General features: G+C 41.0%; 1 protein-coding gene across 6 annotated transcripts in view; it reads left to right on the top strand.

Moving 5' to 3' along the window:
* The window catches only part of DIP2A (disco interacting protein 2 homolog A), a 100,406-nt gene that overhangs the window by 55,442 nt on the left and 25,295 nt on the right, over positions 1-19,669 (top strand). For all 6 annotated transcript variants that reach the window (XR_009744291.1, XM_061458386.1, XM_061458377.1 and 3 more), the window contains 13 exons: positions 4,050-4,178; positions 4,971-5,090; positions 7,020-7,217; positions 8,837-8,928; positions 9,168-9,278; positions 10,043-10,166; positions 10,424-10,533; positions 10,950-11,052; positions 11,515-11,579; positions 11,860-11,953; positions 12,399-12,518; positions 13,919-14,033; positions 15,093-15,232. Coding sequence is in view for 5 of the 6 variants with exons in the window: in XM_061458386.1 (XP_061314370.1) it covers positions 4,050-4,178; positions 4,971-5,090; positions 7,020-7,217; positions 8,837-8,928; positions 9,168-9,278; positions 10,043-10,166; positions 10,424-10,533; positions 10,950-11,052; positions 11,515-11,579; positions 11,860-11,953; positions 12,399-12,518; positions 13,919-14,033; positions 15,093-15,232 (1,521 nt within the window). In the remaining variant the exon portion in view is untranslated. The remainder of the gene's footprint in view (positions 1-4,049; positions 4,179-4,970; positions 5,091-7,019; positions 7,218-8,836; positions 8,929-9,167; positions 9,279-10,042; positions 10,167-10,423; positions 10,534-10,949; positions 11,053-11,514; positions 11,580-11,859; positions 11,954-12,398; positions 12,519-13,918; positions 14,034-15,092; positions 15,233-19,669) is intronic.

Below are 19,669 nucleotides of genomic sequence, written 5' to 3'. Positions count from 1 at the left end.
TAGTTATATGCAGTAGGCCTCACGTATCTTATTCCTGGACGTTTCGGGTTTTGGCAGTTTTAGTGCTCTACTTAGCTGACTGTTTGTTAAGCTGTGGCTCTATGCCTATATACTCCATAGAGACAGTTTTGTCTCAGTTGTTACCGAGAACAGGTTAGGTCAGGTGGGAAAGCTTCAGATTCAGATTTAAACTGAGTATATAGGCTTCTGTATACTTGGAGATGTCAGTTAACAGGAGCATTTAAAGCACAAATGCATTATGCATATACCTGTTCTTTTAGCTTGACTGGCTGTTGGGTTCGCAAGCTGTGGCTGCCCCATCCCTGGCAGTGTTCAAGGCCAGGTTGGACAGGGCTTGAAGCAGTGGAAGGTGTCCCTGCCTGTGGCAGGGGGTTGGAACTGGGTGAATTTTAAGGTTCCTTCCAACACAAACCATTCTATGATGATGATTCTGTGACATTCCCAAGCAGTGGAATACAGCAGTATTGAAATTGCAGGGTTACCGTATTTAAGACAGTTGAACAGGAATACACATTATTTTTAAGCTGTCAATCTTTCACCTATAAAAGCAAGTGCAACATCCACATATTGGTTTGGGGGCTTTTGTTTTCTTTTAGTTTCATACTTCCTTCAAATGAATAAGGCCAGCAGTGTGTCTGGGTTTTTTTTTCAAGGTTACCATCTCAACTGTGGGGTATTTCTCAGCTTTTGTTAGAGTAACTGGAAAAATGGATTATCATGGTATTCGACCCAGTATTTATTGAAAAACTGGAAAGTACAATTCCTTTCCCTAAGGGGAAGCAGAGTTCCGAATTGTGTTCTGAACTGCTGGGGCTCTATAAGCAGTTTTACCGGGGTTGTAAGAGTGAAGCAAGTTAGGAAGAGTTTCAAAGAGTTTATTCGAGAGGAAGTGTCAAAAGGTAGTGTCTTGTGGATCACAGTGGTTGATTAGCTTCCTACAGACAAAACTATCATACAGCAATCTGCAGGTCTAACCCTAGGTCCTGCTAGGCAGGGGTTTTTCTAATGTGTTTGAATCTTCACCCTGAGACTTCTCCTTCGAGACTTTCTTCCTGATGCCTAGCTTCTAATTTTGTCTCCTATCCCATACATTCTTTCTTGGACCACTGCTCTCTCTTGCATTTATCTCTCTCTTCTGATCAATAATGGAAAGGAGCTTCTGGCTAAACCCAGTTAACTCTTTCCTGCAGTCACAAGTCTGTCCAGACAATTCTTTTTCTGGCTACTCACCACTTCTCTTTCTCTGCTTTGCCACAGTATCTCTAGATGATGCAGACTCATTTCATGGATTCTCAAGCACATGTATTAACAAAATACCCAAATAATCAATGAAGCTAATGGGATTCTTATCCAAGTGTAAATTCTGGAAAATTGAACTTATTCTATGCATGGATTTTTTGCCTTCACAAGGCAGGATGGGGAGGAAGAGTCAATTCTCTGCTGTATGTAAGAACAAATAGCTATGGACAGCAGAGTTGTTCATAAGGACCCCGATATTTCCTTTGTTGGTAAGGGACATTTATTTGCATGAAATTCGGCTCCGAGGTGTTTGTAAGGTCCATGAATGCTGTAGGTGAGCACCTCTATATATAGCCAATTTTTTGTGCTTGTTTCCTGTTGGGAATGACCTCTAATGGGGTTTTGTGTCTTTTCTGAGCATTCTCATTTTGTGTGATGTCTTTGAGCTGTTCCCAAGTACACAGCTCTTCTGCAGATGTTCCCAAATAGCTTCTTCCTTATGTTATTTTCCAAGCATCTAATTGCAGAGCCTTTGTATTTCAAATATCTGCCTCAGGCATGTGAGTGGAAGATTTGCTTTTTCCCAGCAGCAGTATGCATGATAAAACCTGCATCCATTCAGCATTTCAACTTACGTGCTTCATGCAGGGCTTCTCCCCTTTGCTCCAAGCCTCATAGTATGTGTCGGTCTCTCTTGTCCTCTCACTTGATGGTTATATTGTTGATGGTTATATGTGTACATCACTTCGAGAGTATAGCTTGAGTCACCTTCATGTTTAGCGGTCACAGCTTTCCTCTATAGGAATGCCATTTTGGGGCCTTCCAGTGATGAAGCCACCCTGCAGGTGCATCCCTAATTGTAGTTCTTGCTGATGTATTCAAGGAGTGGAAGCTTTAGACATTGATATAATCACTGCAGGGTTTCTCAGTTGGGAAGTGTGGACCCCTGAGCTATTACTGCGCTATGGGAGCCAGGTACATTTGACTCTGATTGATTTCTGTGCTGTATGAAGTCCATGGTTTTGGGATTTTGATAAAGCTAAGAGAATAAAACCAACTAAAAAGCAACAAGTATACAGAACACAGCAGGAGTGTTTCAGTTTACTCTGAATACATCGGCTTTCTGTATGCTCTCTAAAGTGGTTGTACAGATCAGCCTTACACGTAGTGGTTACCTTTTCCTTTTACTGGTTTTATCCTGGGTGTTTGTCAGACAAAGTGATACTTTGTCCTTCAGGTACCTTACCCGCATGAAAAGAATTTGTCCTTCCTTGGTACCCAGAAAGGCAGGTCTCTGCAATACAAAAATTGGAAAATATGGGAATGGATTTAATTCTTCTTTCAGTGATTCCTCTGAAACTGCAAAGAGCTGCACTGGTGGCTTGTGTGTCAGCCCCAGAAACCTGTGAACAGAGCTATGAGCACTTGTTATCTTAGTGCTAATCCCTTCCTCAAAAAGCCGGGTCAGAAAGGTGGGTGGGGTGTGTATTTCACAGCTCTGCCTCCATCTCCCTGTGCTTCGAGTTCTTTTTGCAGGATCTGTGGTGTGTTGAGGCCCTTCAGGGGGTATCACTGCAGAGCTGCATGACCACAAGCAGTTCCTCCAGCACCGTGTCCTTCAGCATTTCCTTTTGCTCTTTAGGATTCTGAGTATTTCAGGCCTCCAGTTCTGTTTTTTTCCTTGTTGGAACACTTCTCCCAGGTACTGCCATTTGCTAACCTGTGGTTCCATTCAAAACTGTTCCCTAACCTGGGTCACCAGTTTGGAATGATGATATTCCCTAAGCACAGCTCTGCAGAACTGTGGTGCAATAAAAAATATAAGTGTTTATTGCTTGTAGCACACACCATTAAAAGGAAAGCGTGCCATGTCTGGCCACAAATGACCACCTTATGACCGCCTCAAGAAACCCTGTGCTAAATTACCTGTTGTGAGCAGTGTGTGTATATCATTTTGACCTCTAGACCAAGGGTGGGTTTAAGTGTTACAGGCATTCCAGCTGTTCTCACTGATAGATGCCCCAGTGAAGAGTGAATGGTGTCTGTACTGCAACATAAAGAGGAAGCTTCTACCTCCAGTATTGTGAGACTATTAAAAACAGGTGGTAAGAACAGCTGTGGAAGGGAAGCTATGGCTGCTCTTATGAACTGCAGGTGACAGGTTTTTAAGTCATCATTTCCTTTCCTCTGAGGCATCTCTCATCTCTCCGTGTCCATCCTCAACATGTGTTCAGACCTAAGTGCATTGTCCATGCCACTTAAAATCTTAATCTGTGTTTCTCAGCAGAAGACTTCCTCTTACAGCCTGCAGAATGTAGATAGGTGCTTCACATTGTCCTTGGCCAGAAGTTCTGTTCTTTTAAACCTCATGCTTCTGTCTCTTTCTCTTCCTATAGGACTTAAGAGTACTCATTCCAGTCTTGTAGAGAGGCTTTGGCTGCCTGTATTTCTTCTTAGAGATGCGAGATAGACGTTCTTTGTAGACTTGTGCTGTTTACTCATAATGCATCTCCTTGCTTTCACCTTGAAGTGATGAAGTGAGCAACCACTCTCTGTCAGAATTTGTTTGGATCCCTTTGAACATCGGAACAGCTCCTCTCCACTGTGGAGAGGTACCGTGGTTCCTTTCAGGATTTCCTCTGTATTTAGGATTTCAGTTACAGTTTGATTAGAGAAATCAGAGTTCAGTTAAAAACATAAGACAAGAAGAATGACGTAAGAAGCAACTTTGGATATATTGATTCTTAAGATGACTAATGAGCTCCTACATCTGTCTTCCATTTCTATAGATAATCACCCTGCACCTCCAGATGTCACCACTGGTCTGGTGGAACATTTACATCATGAGCGCCCACAGGTTGCATCAGTACGAGGAGTTCCCAGAGGCTACAACAGCAGCATTTTGGAAACTGCAGATGGTGATTCTATTATAAACCTCCTGCTTTTCAGTCTGTGTCGCCTTTCCTGAATAAGTGAATCCATCACAGAGCTTGACACCCATTCTGTGCTATGTCCCTGCCCCTCCAGAGCTTTGCAGTAGTATGGTCTATCTGTCAGTCTACCATGGGAGAGGAAACTACTGCATTTCCCATGCTCTGCTGGTGGGAGCCATGTGCCCACTTCTGTATATTTCTACAGTAAAAGGCAACGTAAGCCGTTTTGTCTCACATTTTAATTTTATATTGCCTGAGAGCTTGAAATTTCAATAACTGCAAACAGACATACACATATCTATTTAATTTAAAATAAATACATCACATACACAAACAAAAGCAGTGTAGGTTTGTGTTCTGATTGTTTCTTGCTAGCCCTGTAAAATGCTGCAAGATTCATTTGTTTTTTTCCAAGCATTGTCACACTTTCAGAACTGAATGAATGTTAAGACATAGCAAATACCTAGACTCTGGAACGAAAAGAACGTTCTTCAGGTTTGTATTGGACTCTCATGAAGGAGTCAGCAGTTTGAAAAGCTAAACTAGAGTGTGAGAAGGTATATTCTTCATCCAGGTAGCTAGGGAGCAGCATTATATTAAAACAAATAACTCCATGGTTGAAACTGTTACTGATTAAAGCTGTTTCTTTTTCCCAAAGAAGCTGCTCATCTTGAATGACTGCTGAGCTTAGTGTGATGTTGTAAGCAGTGTGGCAGCATGTGCTTTAGTGTATGCTTATTTATATATGGTAAGTAATAAATCTTTTCTCTTTGGCAGGTGTTCCAGTGAATAGCAGAGTGTCTTCTAAAATCCAGCAGCTTCTAAATACCTTGAAAAGACCAAAGCGCCCGCCTTTGAAAGAGTTTTTTGTTGATGATTTTGAAGAACTCCTAGAAGGTTAATTTCCTTTCAGATACATTTTTCACTCCTTTTGTAAGCGGGTCACAGAAGACCTGGTACTTCTTAGCAAATGCTGTTTTCTTTTCCCAGTAGAAAACAAATCATGGTAGAGTTCATGGTAGAGTTGTTTTATTGGAGGCAGAGAGGTCAGATGCTATCACAAGTAAGACAGAGCCTTCAACTCAACCCTTCTACTCAGTGTACTTGGTCTCCCTTCCTCCCTCACTTTGAAAATTCTTCTGATTCAGCCTAATTTAGACCAGTGTGATGAGCTGGTGCACACTAAAGACTGTGATCCTTGAAGGAATTCATTGGTGCATCCAGAGATTGTCATGCTTGGTGATAGTACCACCATCACTTTTTGCCTCGGAGATTCTAAACTCTGCCCTGTGGTCATCAGCAAATCTATAGAGGGTACTTTTTGGAGTAAGTCAGGGCATAGCTTGAGTATAACTGGTGGTGTAGTGGACCCCTGGAAGTCTATAACAGACCTCTTGCCCAAACCAGGTTCAACTAGATCAGGCTGCTCAGGGCCATGTCTAGTCAAGTTCTGAGCATCTCCAGATGTGGAGATTCCACAGCCTCCCCGGCCACTTGCATTCAGCTGGTGTCTACAAGCACTCCCACATCCTGCTCTGAGAAGCTGCTTTGTAGCTGGTCAGTGCCCAAATACAGTTAGATGAACAAATTTACTTTGCTAGTACATGGAATTTATTATGATAATACTGTTTGCCTGCATGTTAATATCCTCTTCTTGAGATCCAGAAACTTTCCTTATTTTAGATGTTCAGAGGAATTAAATGCATTGAGTGCATTGTGCATATGTCTTGTCTGTGCTCTATATGAAAGGATAGTCCTTGTACACATTCTGCAGGTATTGGCTAAAAGCCACTGTCTTCTTCTCTGTATGCATGTGTCTAAGCAGAAAGAAAAGCATCTCTCAATGTGACATTCTTGAGAGGCCATTGCTAGGTTCTCTAGTATCAATTTGTTTGATACTCCAGGATATGAAGTTATCGTGGTTCTAGTCTTTCACTGAACTTTTTTCAGGCAAACTGTCATTGAGATCCACGTATATCACTGTGGAGAACAAAGAGCATCACTTTGAACTGTTAATTGTAGTTATTGCATAGATTGAGTCTTGGATAAATCCAGCTATGACTTTATTTTGCCAAGATCAAGATACTTCACCTACTTGAGCAGCTTGGAGCAAGGTTTTAACAGCAGGCTGCTCAGAGAGCAAATGGCTTACAAACCCTGCAGTGTTCCACAGCTGAGAGAGTTGATCCAGAAATCAAACAAAACATGCTGTGAGAGGTACAGTTTTAGTTGTATATAATCCATATCCAGAGCATTTCATCAGGCTTTTTTGATTTGTTTAAAAAACCGTATTATTATAAAGGCTTAGTGTCATTCTTCATTGCCTGTTTCGAATTTGGCACAGCAAAAATCAAGATCCAGTTGTCACTGAAGCCATTCTCTCTGATAATGCCTCTTGACTTGGTGTAGGCTGTTGTTTAAATACATGTGCAGAACAAACAACAGAAAATACATCTTTCCAGAGCAGAGAAGAAGAGTGAACTAGGGATTCAAATTCTGTGTCTAGATCCTTTGAATAATATTGAATCAGAACACTAAAGTGATGGTAATTACTTTTTGTGAAGCCAACAGATGATTAGCAGAGGAGAAGCAATGATAGCTGTGAGGAAGAGGAAAGTAGGAATGGTTCATAGAATCATCTTTTAGCTGCAGCTCGTGTATTCGAGGCCGGGTTGGATGGGGCTTGGAGCAGCCTCCTCTAGTGGAAAGTGTCCGTGCCCATGGCAGAGGTTGGAACTGGAAAAGTTTTAAGGTCTCTTCCAACCTAAACCATACTGTGCTTTTGTAAGGATTGACATTTGCCCTTTTCCTGTGCTCTGATTTTAGTGCAACAGCCTGACCCAAATCAACCAAAGCCTGAAGGAAATCAAATGAATGTACTTAAAGGTGAACCCTTAGGCATGGTAACCAACTGGCCACCTTCTTTGCTGGCTGCCCTGCAGCGCTGGGGAACCACCCAGCCAAAAGCCCCTTGTCTGACAGCATTGGATACAACTGGGAAAGCTATTTATACTCTTACCTATGGTAGGTATTGGTGATAACTGTAAGGAAGAATCAGACATTCCTTGTGGAATGAACAATTTGCTTTACTTTAGGAGGGACTGGCTGTGCTCATGACATGCTTTGAGATTTGAATGCAAACTACTGATCCATTGTATGTGAAAGAGATTCTAAAGGAAGTTAATGAAGGGAAATTGTTTATGGTATTGATTCTTTACAAATGGCTGTTTATAAATTTCAGACAATTGGGGTTTATTTTCTTTAAAGAACACTGAAAATAACCTAGAAGGGACAAAACAGATGACTAATAATACACTCTTCAGAGTCCCAGAGTAGACACAAAATTTCAGCATGGTTTTGCATGCTGAATGCAATTCTTAAAGAGAACACTTGCATTCAGGAGCATTTTAGGGATGTTATTGTGGGAAGTAAAACTTGCCTGAATCAATGAACTAGAAGTATTGTAGTCATTGCATTATTTGTAAGATCATTTTGTCCCTAACTGCAGCATTTCTTTCTGTGCTGTGTTAGAATGTAAGTTTCTTGTTTGCATTCTTACAGCTGAAGTGTGCCTACAGGAACTGAGCAGCTGCATGAGTTCCATTACGTTGCAGTGGTGCTGTGAGAATTCCTTAGAACATTGTGTTTAGTTTTGCATTTAGAAATAAAAGAAAGGAGAAGCCAAACTGTAAAGAAGCCAAGCTCTAAATTGTATTTGGACTCTGCCAACTGCACTGAACGGCCAGTTCTGTAGAGGGCTGCCCATTTGATGTATCTGAGTCCTGTGGAACCCTTTTTTATAGAACTGGAAATTAAACAGGGGGAAAAGAAAAGTAGAATTGAAGAAGTTTGAGACTGACAAGCACAAGTTAACTGATGCTTGCTACATGGTCTGAAAGGATTGAATGTGAATGTTGATCTATGATAAAGACCCTCTGCTAGAGAGCTGAGTTCCAGATGAATGCTCTTTGCCATGGCATGCTTCTTTGTGTTGGGGGGTTCTTGCTTTGATTTACCGTTTTCAGGGGAAGGGGGTTGCTACTGCTCCATTTTTTATAAACAGAGTGGTTTGGTTTTCTTAGCAAAGCTCTGCTGGGTTTGGAGGCTGCAAGTTAAAAAGTTGATTTTTATACTGTGTCAAATAAGCAGTTAAGAGTGTTGACTTTGTATTCAGTAGCTTGGAATAATGCTTTGTTCTGAACTACAAGATCTCTAGAACTGGCATTTCACAGAACCCAGTAATTTGGCATTTATTCCTACCCTTTGTTTCTTAAATTTTGGTTAATATTTTATCCAGTTTAGGATTACTTTTTTATCCCAAGTACTTTGCTTTCCCTAGAAGTCTTTAAGAAGGAGTCTTATGAAGTGTCTTTTAGAAATGCAGTTAGGTTGTATCAGCTAGGCCTTGTGTGTGTGTGCTCACATGCACTAAACATTAGAAGAATTCAGTAGGTTTGTGAGGTGGGATTGCTTTCACAACACAAATGTTCACTTTTCCCTTATTACTTGCTCATATGACTGTTGACCCTTTTCTAATTCAAGCTGTTGCCTAGTGCATATGTAAAGCACTGAGATTTGCTAATTAAATGTTAACATTTTAGGCTCGTGGGGTTTAATTTCTGGAATGTCTTTTTTTTCCTTAGGCAAGCTGTGGAGTAGAAGCTTGAAGTTGGCGTATACCTTGCTAAACAGGCTAACCACTAAGAATGAACCATTGCTGAAGCCTGGGGACCGGGTAGGCTTCTGTTTAAAATGGTCTCTGGGGAAAACAGAGAGTGAGGAACCAAAGAAAACCTTCTAATACTGGGAGCTGTAATAGTGGATTATCACACCATTTGCTATTTCTGTTCCTAGTTTAAATATGAACCTGAATATTGTTGCAAAGATTCTTTTTTCCCCACAAATGACAAAGCTGTTCCCTCCCCCTAAATGACAACAAAACCCATTTCTTCATATTCTGATGTATTTTTGTAGGTAGCTCTCGTGTTTCCTAATAGTGATCCAGTTATGTTTATGGTGGCATTTTATGGATGTCTCCTCGCAGAACTTATTCCTGTCCCAATAGAAGTTCCACTAACAAGAAAGGTAGGCAAATACATTCCACATCCTATGGTTTTGTAAATAAAGCAAGCAGGGGAGGTATCTGAATCCCCTAGTCTTTATGTGGTACCCCTCAGAGCCTGCACTTTGAAAGCAGTCTGGTGCATCAGCTGAGCTGCTCAATGTACATTACATGCTTGGAAAGTGTTTAGTATTTAGTTGTGGGGGAATGGTATGAAGCTAGTAATCAACTAGTTTAGGATATGTAACTGTAGCAATTGTTTTAATTCAGTATTTTTGCAAAAGCATGAAAGTATTTCTCAACATGTAATGTAGAAAAGCTCTTTTCAGCTCTCATGCTGAGTAGTGGGAGCACAGGCAGGCAGAGACACCTCAGTTACTGGAAATACCAGTATAATCCCGCCCACATTTTGAGAGTTGAAAAGGTTCCAGCTCTGCTCTTTAGTGCTTCAGGACTCAGAAACAGCATCAAACTAGCTCTCTGTTTCACCAGACTTCAGTAAAATCCCTGTTGGGTTGGCGAGGGATGCACAATCACTGCTTTTGACACTACTTTGCTACTGTTGCTTGCCAGATCTACTGCGAAATCTAACTTGGTTGGTACTAAGCAAAACTAAGCCTTTTGAGCATAGACTTCATGCTTGTGTCTTCTATGAAAAGTCATATGGCTTTGAAGTTCTTTCCTGTGTTACAGATTGCCTCAATACTTTCTAAACATGGAAAGGTTACATTAAACTCTACAAAAGCTTCGTTATTTGTAAGTTTCCTATAATATGGTTTCTCTGTAGGATGCTGGCAGTCAGCAAATTGGATTTCTTTTGGGCAGTTGTGGAGTAACACTAGCTTTAACCACTGATGCCTGTCAAAAAGGCCTTCCTAAAGCTCAGACTGGTGAGGTGGTGACATTCAAAGGTATGTTTTGAAGCTACTCCTATTTCTTTATAGGATAAAGAGCAGATATATCCACTGTTGCTATTAAACAACAATTTCTGAGGCACACATACAAAGAACTGCCTTGATTGTCACGTCATTACTTAGTGCTGCTTCTTCCTGTCAGGGGGGTGATGCTGCAGCTTTTGCTTGCCTCCTGTTGTTATGCCTGAATACTGGAAGGGGGGAAATCTGATTTTTGGGACAGTAAGGACAGTAACTTCTCTTTTTCTTTGAAGGCTGGCCTCATCTCATGTGGTTTGTGATCGATGGGAAGCATCTGGCAAAACCAGCTAAGGACTGGCATCCACAAGTACGGGATGCCAGTGCTGAGATTGCTTATATTGAGGTGATCCAGTATAATATACCTAATTTACAGTTACTCTGTTGTAGTTTATATCCCAGCACATTTTCTTCCTTTAATCTCTTGATGCAATAAAAGAAATTGCTATAGTATTTTTAACTGTGGAGCAAGGATGTATCCCCCAGGGTTGCCAGGCAAACTGTCAATTGAGTAGTTGCCTGAAGATTCGGGGTAGTTGGCATTTTTGGATCCCTGGGACAATATGTTCAGTTGGGATAGACAAACAGTGAGATTTCATACGGTATTGGTGTATTCTCCAAACATTAATGTCTTATGCTAGCTTTTTGATCTCGTTAAAAAGCTCACTTCAGTTTTATAGTCAAATATCCTTTCAGTTCATTGCTGTAAATCTTGTAGATCTTGCTGTTAATCTAATGCTTTTGTAAACTTCCTCTTCTCAGTACAAAACAAGTAAAGAGGGCAGCACAGTGGGCATTACTGTATCTCATGCTTCCATGCTGGCACACTGTCACGCATTGACTCAGGCATGTGGTTATTCAGAAGGTAAGTTAGATAGGTACAACTTCAAAATGCTACTCACAGCTTTGAATAGTCAGACCATTTATGTTGCAAAATCATATTTATTGTCTTAAAAGAACTTTAGATAAGCAGTAGTAGCTTTAACTGCAAAGGGAGAGACAAACTTCCTCATTCATAACTGGTGTGATATGAAGCCACTTGTGAAATGATAATCAATGTGTGTTAAACGGTTTTAACCTAGGATCCTTATCAATTTTAGTCAAGAGTTTGGATTTTTCAGACTTCATAATTTAAAGATGGTTGTTGGAAGTAAAGTCACACACTTCCAGCTTAAGCAGCCTGTTATAGGCAAGAAGGAAGGGGAGCATAGCTTTGATTTCTCAGTAGTTTTGGGAGTTTCATAGTTGCCTTAGCAAATATTTTGAGTTCTTGAATAGCCTCATAAATACGCTTCTAAAGACTTTATATTTTTTCCGTTGCTTTCAGCTGAAACACTAACAAATGTCTTGGATTTCAAAAGAGATGCTGGCCTTTGGCATGGAGTATTAACAGTGAGTATCGGAATGAATGAAAAAACCCTGCAGTGAGTTGCTTCTTTCAGGGGTAGAGTATTGGTATGGGAATGAAGGAATGAACTTTCTCAAACTATTTGCATTTCAGTATTTATATGTTTCAGTAACAGGCTGCACAGTCATAGCTGATGTTTTTACACATAGTTCTCACAGCTAAATGTAAGAGTTACCCTGTAGCTGTGGTAGTTTGTTTTTTAAGTACATGCTGTGTATTCTTTGAGCCACTTGAAGGTCTAATTTGTCAATACTTTTCTCACAGAGTGTTATGAACAGGATGCATGTCATCAGTATTCCCTATGCATTAATGAAGGTTAATCCACTTTCCTGGATACAGAAGGTCTGCTTGTACAAAGGTAACCCTAAAATGTTTTACTTAACCCGTCTCTTTATGGATGATTTAAGGAAATGAAAATAATTGTATAAAATACCTGCTCTAGCTGAGGCCAATGCTGCATTATCCAGCTGACTTTGTTTGCCACAGCTTTAAGGTACTCCCATTTCAGCTACATGTGGACTGAGAGATTCATTGCTGAGTGATGTTGATGGCTTCCTCTGATAGACCTTTAAAGAGCCTCTTTTTCTCACCTCAATATTGAAATTTATAGTAAACATTTAAATTCTTTACAATCAAGTCCATCTGGAGGCATTGAGTATGAATGTGTCATAGCAGTTAAATATTTGGCATTTGTGTTTGTTCTTTAGGTTTGGAATCTGTTTCATAAATTTATATACACAAAAGTATCTAACTGGTGTTTATTTTGTTCTGCACATGCACCATAATTGTGTTTTTACTTTCAGCCCGTGTAGCAGTAGTCAAATCTCGTGATATGCACTGGTCACTTTTGGCTCAGAGGGATCAGAGAGATGTCAGTCTGAGCTCTTTGCGAATGTTACTAGTGGCAGATGGAGCTAATCCATGTGAGTATGGGTGCTTTTTCAGTTCAAGGTGAGCTGAAGCACACTGTAAATCACACAGCTCTGCGTCTGCACTCTAGGAGCTCGGCAGCACTGGCTCTAGTTCATCTTCAGTAACAGTATTTCTTTGCAAAGGACACTGGAACAGAACTTCCATAGAAAATATTCTGAAGGATTATTCTTTCCATAATGAATAGTTGGCAACATGATTTTGAAAGAAGCTTTTCAATTTTCAAGTAAATCATAATGGCATTTTCAGTAGTAGTTGCTTATGTATTGCATGTAGACATAAAATCTTTGAGTTGCAGTGTGTGATTCTGTACATGCCCCTAGGGCTTGTGCCAGCCATGTGCAAGGACATAAAAATGGAAGCAGTCACAGCCTTAACTCAAAACCAAGACAACTATTAACTAGAGTATGTGGTAGGTTCTTGCCTTTCTCTGTCACTCATATGGTGGTGGTTTACAGTATAACGAGAGGAAGCAGCCAGGAGGTGGTAAGAATATACCTTAGTTGCTTGATTTTGCTGTTCTCATACACCAGAAAACCAAGTGTTTCAGATTCCTTGCAGTTGCATAATGAGAGGTCTACAAATCCTGCTGGCAGAAGATGAAAACCTGAAACTAAGATGTTATTTGTTGTAAACACTTTCAGAGCTGATGCTTAAAGTTAGGCAGTTCAGTCTATAGTAAAATGCTATATATATTCTTATGATACCACTGCTATTTCCTTGTTGCTTGCACTTCTTAGCTATATTCAGCTGTGTAAATTCATTTTTTTTTAACTTCATCTTTTTATTAGTACTGTACTCTTAGATAAATTGACCTGAAATTACACCTAGGATGTAGAATAATCGGTGAAGTTTGCTGCTTTGCATTATGTGCTGCAATTCCACAACTGTAAAATAAAAAGCTGTAGGTGATGCCGTGTTCTCTTGCATTTTGGGCTGAGCCATAAAGGCCAAGTAAAGTTCTGAACTGAACTGAAGATACGTCAGAAGTATCTGATGTTAACTTCTAAATGCTTTGGCTCAGTGACATCTATAAGAAACACTGGTTGCTTCTAGAGGAGCTATATAGGAAGCCAACAGATACAGTTGCTGTTAGTGACAGAATATTCTGATCACTGAAGAACTTCCCATGATGTTAAGTGTCCCAAAGTGCTGCCAGAGAAAGAGAGGACGCAGTTTTCAATGTCATGCAGTGAATTAGTTGTTAACCACTGGGTGGTTTTCCTCCAAATCTAACATCTAGTAATAGGCTGGAATGTCTTTTAGACAAGTATGTTGGTTTTGTGAATGGATGCAACCATATTTGTTTGGCTGAGCACAAGCTTTGAAATTCTGCAGCTCACCCTTTCCGGGCCTTGCAAAATGTTTCCAACTGTGTGATTGTTCTTTTTAGGGTCAATATCTTCATGTGATGCATTCCTGAATGTATTTCAGTCCCGAGGTTTGAGACCAGAAGTTATCTGTCCCTGTGCTAGTTCTTCAGAGGCACTGACTGTTGCTATTCGCAGGTAATTCTCTTTTCTGAGAAGGGAACTTAAGCATTTCTTGACTACTGAAATATATCTGGTTTTAAAAGGAGAGTCAATAAAGACCATCACCCACACAACGATGCCCAAAGGCTCAAAGAGAAGTTTGAGGCTCACAGGTATCTCCTGCATTGAAGGATGGGGGATTTTTGTTTGTTTTCTTTAAAAAGTCTAAGATTTTCTAAAGGTAGTCAGCCATAAGGTTGGGGTTTTTAACAGCGTAAGAAAGTGTGGTCTCATGCTCGTTGTTGCTGGAGGACCTTTACAAAATGCCCCCAAAAACCAGACATTTATTGGCAGGAAGAAGATGCTGAATCTTCAAGTCATTGCTTATATACAATGGCTTTTAAACAGAGGGCTAAAGAAAGAAGGAAATACTTATAAGTGGTCTGAAAAATACCATTAGAATTCTGGAGGTAGCAAGAGATGCTCTGAAAAAAGGCAATACTCTGATTATTAGCAGCTGTGTGGATGGAATATACTGGCATTTATTGAAAGTGGGTTTGGTCAAAATGTGCTTTTTTGGAAAATCAATTTCAAGAAAACTTTGAGATTTTGGAGAGTTCTTTCTCTGGTGGGAGAAGTGACATTTCCCAAGTATTAATAAATGCACTTCAAGAACTGTTTTTTGCATTAGCATCTGGAATCTTTTGCTCTGCTACATCCTGAAAGTTGAACAGTTACACAGAATGGAGGTGTTGGTGTTCGATCAATTCTGCTCAGTGTAAGAAATGCCGAGTCTTCCAAACACTTCCTCATTTTCCATGGGGTTTAGAAAATTTATCCTTTGAATGCTTATTCTTGGCACTTCTTTGCCCATAGTAGAACTAAATCCTCTCTGTAACATTTTTGAGTGAGAGGAAGCTACATGGTGTTTGTTCTAGGTCTTTTTTCATCTAATTAAAATGTATTACCAATCTTGAACACTTATTTGTTTAAAATGAGAAACTATTACTTCTCTTAACCTCCGCACAATGTTTGTGATGACCATATTGCCATCGGTCTGTTGCTTCATATCTGATTTGACTTTCTGCTTTGCAGACCTCCAGAACTGGGTGGGCCTCCTCCAGGAAAAGCAGTGTTATCTATGAATTGTCTGAGTTTTGGCGTGATAAGAGTGGATACAGAAGAGAAGTTGTCAGTGTTAACTGTACAGGATGTTGGTCAGATTATGCCTGGAGGTAGGAGAGTATTTCATGTAGGTTTAAGCATATTCCACATCAGTTATTTTACTCTTATGAAATAAAGCAGAATGTCAAATGATAAATACCTTTAAGGTGGTATGACTTAACGTTTTGACACATTACCTAAACACATGGCAAGTAAATACTGTCTCAATTAGATTATTCAATGTTTTCAGTAGAGATTAATCCACAGTAAATTTGAATGACTATAGGTTTTGGTACAAGCAGATGCTTTTGGCTGATGTGCAGAACTGGTTTAGTATTCACTTGTTAGCATTAGTGCTGACTGAATAACAAATACAACAGAATAAAACAAAACATAAACTGTATTAAGAAATATTCTGTCTTTCATCCAGGAGTGATAGTCCACATGTTAGAAGGCAACAGAATATCCCAGTTGGAAGGGACGTACAAAGATCATCTAGCCCACCTTCCTGACCAGTTCAGGGCTGACCAAAAGTTAAAGCATGTTATTGTCCAAATGCCTCCTAAATACTGACAGGCTTGGGGCATTGACCACCTCTCTTGGTCTCCGGAGTGACCTGGGGCATTTGACCACCCTCTCAGTAAAGAAATGCTGCCTAATGTCCAATTTAAACCTCCCCTGACACAGCTTTGAACCCTTCCCACATGTCCTATCACTGGATAACAGGGAGATCAGCACCTCCCTCTTCACTTCCACTCCTCAGGAAGCTGCAGAGAGCAAAGAAAGTCCTCCTTCAGCTTCCTTTTCTTCAAACCAGACAAACCCTCAGCAAGGAAGACGTACTCTTGGTAGAAGAGATGACGCTGAGGAATACTTAGGCAAAGTGCACATGTACATGGGCCCTAATGGGAGCTTGTGGAGCCTTCATTCTTGGAGCTATTAAAAAGCTGTCTGGACATGGTCCTAGGCAACTGGCTCTAGGTAACCTGGCTTGAGTTGAGGGGTTGGACCAGATGACTTCGGGAGGTCCCTTCCAACCTCAGCCATTCTGAGGACCCTGGTCTGCATATCCCAGCAAACTGGTCAGTCCTGGATTAACCTCAGTTTCTTAATGACATCTGTTTGCAACACTGTGCTTCTTAAAGTAGGTAGATACGAGTATTGTTCCCCAGCCCATTGAGTGGATTTAAGGAGAGGCTTTGTCTCTTCCCTGTTGTTCTCTTTTGAGGCTGTGCTCCTGAGTCACGTATTACTTGGAGAGGAGAGGAAAGCACTCTAAGGAAGATGAATAGAGTTAGGGTGCCAAGCCAGACCTAACACTGTGGACAAGGACTCGGCTGTGTGTCCTGAAAGACCACTTAGTGCCATCTACTCCAGAAGTGAAGATGGCAGCATTTAGGTCGGTAGTGTAATGTGCCTTGGCACTATCTGTCTGAGGGTACCATTGGCTTCAGGCCCTGTTCTGACCTGGTCTGGGTGTGCTTGGAGAGGATGAGATAACAGGTTTATTTGAATTCTCCTTACTCTTTCAGGTTTACTGTGTAGTGACCAAAGAACCTGATTCATTCTAGTTCCTTGGCACCTGTGGCTCTGCTGTTAGTGGTCCCATTATGAATTTAATTTCTTGCTGAGCTGTGGTTCCAAAGCCTTCCTCTTTGCAGAGCATTTACTCAAGGTACAGAGAAGAGGAGAGCCACCTCTTCTTCAGGGACTGTAGTGATGGGGCAAGGGATGATGGGTTCAAACTGAAACAGGAAGTTCAGGTTAGATGTAAGGAAAAGTTCTTTACTGTGAGGGTGCTGAGGCGCTGTCACAGGGTGCCCAGAGAAGCTGTGGCTGCCCCATCCCTGGCAGTGTTCAAGGCCAGGTTGGACACAGGGGCTTGGAGCAACCTGCTCTAGTGGAAGGTGTCCCTGCCCGTGGCAGGGGGTTGGAACCGGATGAGCTTTAATGTCTCTTCCAACACAAACCAGTCTGGGATTCCATTTGGTGCTATTTCAGCAACCACCTCTTCTCTGTACAGCAAGGCCCTCATTTTGAGTAAGAGGAGGCAGACGCGTTTCCATCTGCTGATAAAAATCTGAGCCATCATGTAGCAAGTGGCACTGGTCTTGTTTCGTTTTCCTCCTTGCTCCCAGAAGTACTTTGCAGCCAGCAAGGTTGGTGGTTCAGTTTCTTAACGAACTTATATTCACATTCAGTAAATAACTCCACTTCAGCTTAACACTTGAGGAAGTAAGGCTGTAAAGGCAGGCCAGTGTCAATACAGGCACTGAGGTTAGTGTCTGTGTGTTGTTGTATGGTCTTAATGTGAAAACATGAGCAAATGCCGGGGGGGGGAAGAGTCTGGTGAGCTAATCTCACTTAATGGTTCATCTGCATGGTCAAATTCAGGTTGTTAAGCTTGTCTGCAAAGTCCGAGAAGCTGCAAGTGGCTTCTGTGTCTCAACAAAATGATTGTTTTTCCACTTGGACTAGAATACAGACAGTATTCTACTGCTACTGCTGTCTGGTTTGCCTGTTCTCACTACTGATGTCCTTTAAAACCCACTGAAATTCAGCTGGACTCTTCTACTTAGATTATGGGTTAATCACAGGGACGTGGAGAGAAAAAGCTTGCATGCCCTTCAGTTAGTCGTGGATCCTTTGGTGAACTGACTGAGGTTGACCTTGATTTTGGTCCAGTTTTCCAGAGTTCAGAAAAGTGATATCTGATGCAGGATCAAAGGAAATCTTTCTCTGGATCAGTTTATCACTTGGAGATCCTCCTGGCTTTGCGGTAGGCTTGTGCTCTGGGCAGAGGGTGCTTGACTGCACTAAGGTACAAAGCAGTTTATGCTTGTGTTGCAGCTTAAGCTGCTCTTCATATTCAACCATTAGAACTGTAAAGCCACTTGGTTAATCCTTTGTAGTGCATTTGCTCAGTGATGGGTTCAAGTCTGCTTATGATGTTGGAAGACTACCTGTATGTCTCCTTCAGGTTTAGGATGCCATTGACAGACAATTTGCAACACAGCGTGACTTTCTACGTCAGTAAGAAACATCAAGTGACTTGTCTGATTGTGTGAGGGGAGAACAGTTAAATGAATATCCATTTAGTGCCTCAGAGTGATAAGACTTATAAATGATCACTATGGCTATTTTAAAATACAGTAGCAAGTGGCAAAACTTCTTGTAGGTTAAGCATAGTTGGGCAATTTAACAAATTAACTCTTTTAAAGCTCTAATCAGCATTGGGCTATCAATGTCTGGGGCAAATTAGCTTCAATTTGACCAAATTATGCAAATTCCAGGTCTGAAGATATATTTTTAGCAGAAATTTCTCTGTGTGTTCCTTAAGTCAGAAGGCAATGCAGTAGAATTCTTTCTAGAGGATGATCCTTTATCCTGAGTGTCTCTTAAAAGAAAATTGTTCCAAGTTTCCAGAGTAGGAAGAAAGTAAAAAGGCCAGCAGTCATTTGGAGATGTGTGCCAAATGAAATGAATGACTTAAGGAAACTACTGACTTATTTCCAAATGAGTCTGCATGTACATTCTAACAGTGGCTATACTTGTGCCTTACCTAGTAAGATTTGTGGTTTTTCCTGTGGAGTATTATGGAGGATGTGCTGTGTCCATTCTCACTTGGTGTTTGGCATACAGGAGAGAACATACCACCATTTCCTTTCCTGTTAGTTGCCCTCTTGAATTACTCTGCTGACTAATGAGTCTTGCTCTTTATCTGGTTTTGGGTTTGTATTTTTTCCTTTCCTTACATTGCTGTGCTTTCACCAAAAGCCTAATTTGAGTCAGATGCCATTCCTGAAGGCTTTGTTGCATCTTCTTATCCTCACTGAATACACTGAAGTGACTACGTACCCCAGTCTCTCAATCGTCTTATGACACGTAAGCTTGTGTTCATTTGGTCAAACATTGATCAAACAGTTTGGTTCATTTGGAGCCTTCTTTGCTGTGAAAGAAGTCTCCTAGCCAAGAAGTAGTTGTCATGCTGAGGTTCGCTCAGTCAAGCCGAATGGTTTGATCTCCTTACCCTTGAAGATCCCTGGCATACCAGAAGATACCTTGAGGTGCCAGCTGGTGAAAAGGTCATGAATAAAGTGTCCACTTCTGCCCTCCTTTTCTTCACATCTTGCTATTTGTTCTGAGACACTGAGCCCACCTGCTTAGGGGATCTTGTTCCACAGACCCCTCAGCACCAGGGTCATGTCCTGTGTCACTGGTGTTTAACCCATAAGCTGCTCTTGATGCCAGATTCTCTTCAGTTGCCTTGGCTGTTTACTTTCATCATCTACCATGAATGCCAATCACAAGGACATGCAAGCATCCATGAAGAAACCTTCCCATCAAAGATAGCATGGGAATTCTTAAGAGAGAAGCTAGTATGCATTCCTGTGGAATCTTCTCTGCAGCTCCTGAAGCGTTGATGTTTTGCCTCTCCTGTTGACTACCTTGGACTGTTTTGCATTGTTTCTGTCTAGGACTGATGTTGCTAAGAAGCAGTATTTGGC

This window comes from Pezoporus flaviventris, unplaced genomic scaffold (genome assembly GCF_033815535.1).
Source record: "Pezoporus flaviventris isolate CSIRO_AGI_PZ_B2104156 unplaced genomic scaffold, CSIRO_AGI_Pfla_v1 ptg000001l, whole genome shotgun sequence".
In the NCBI taxonomy this organism is placed as follows: domain Eukaryota; kingdom Metazoa; phylum Chordata; class Aves; order Psittaciformes; family Psittacidae; genus Pezoporus; species Pezoporus flaviventris.
The sequence above is the reverse complement of the archived record's forward strand: the minus strand, read 5'-3'. Positions and strand labels throughout refer to the sequence as shown.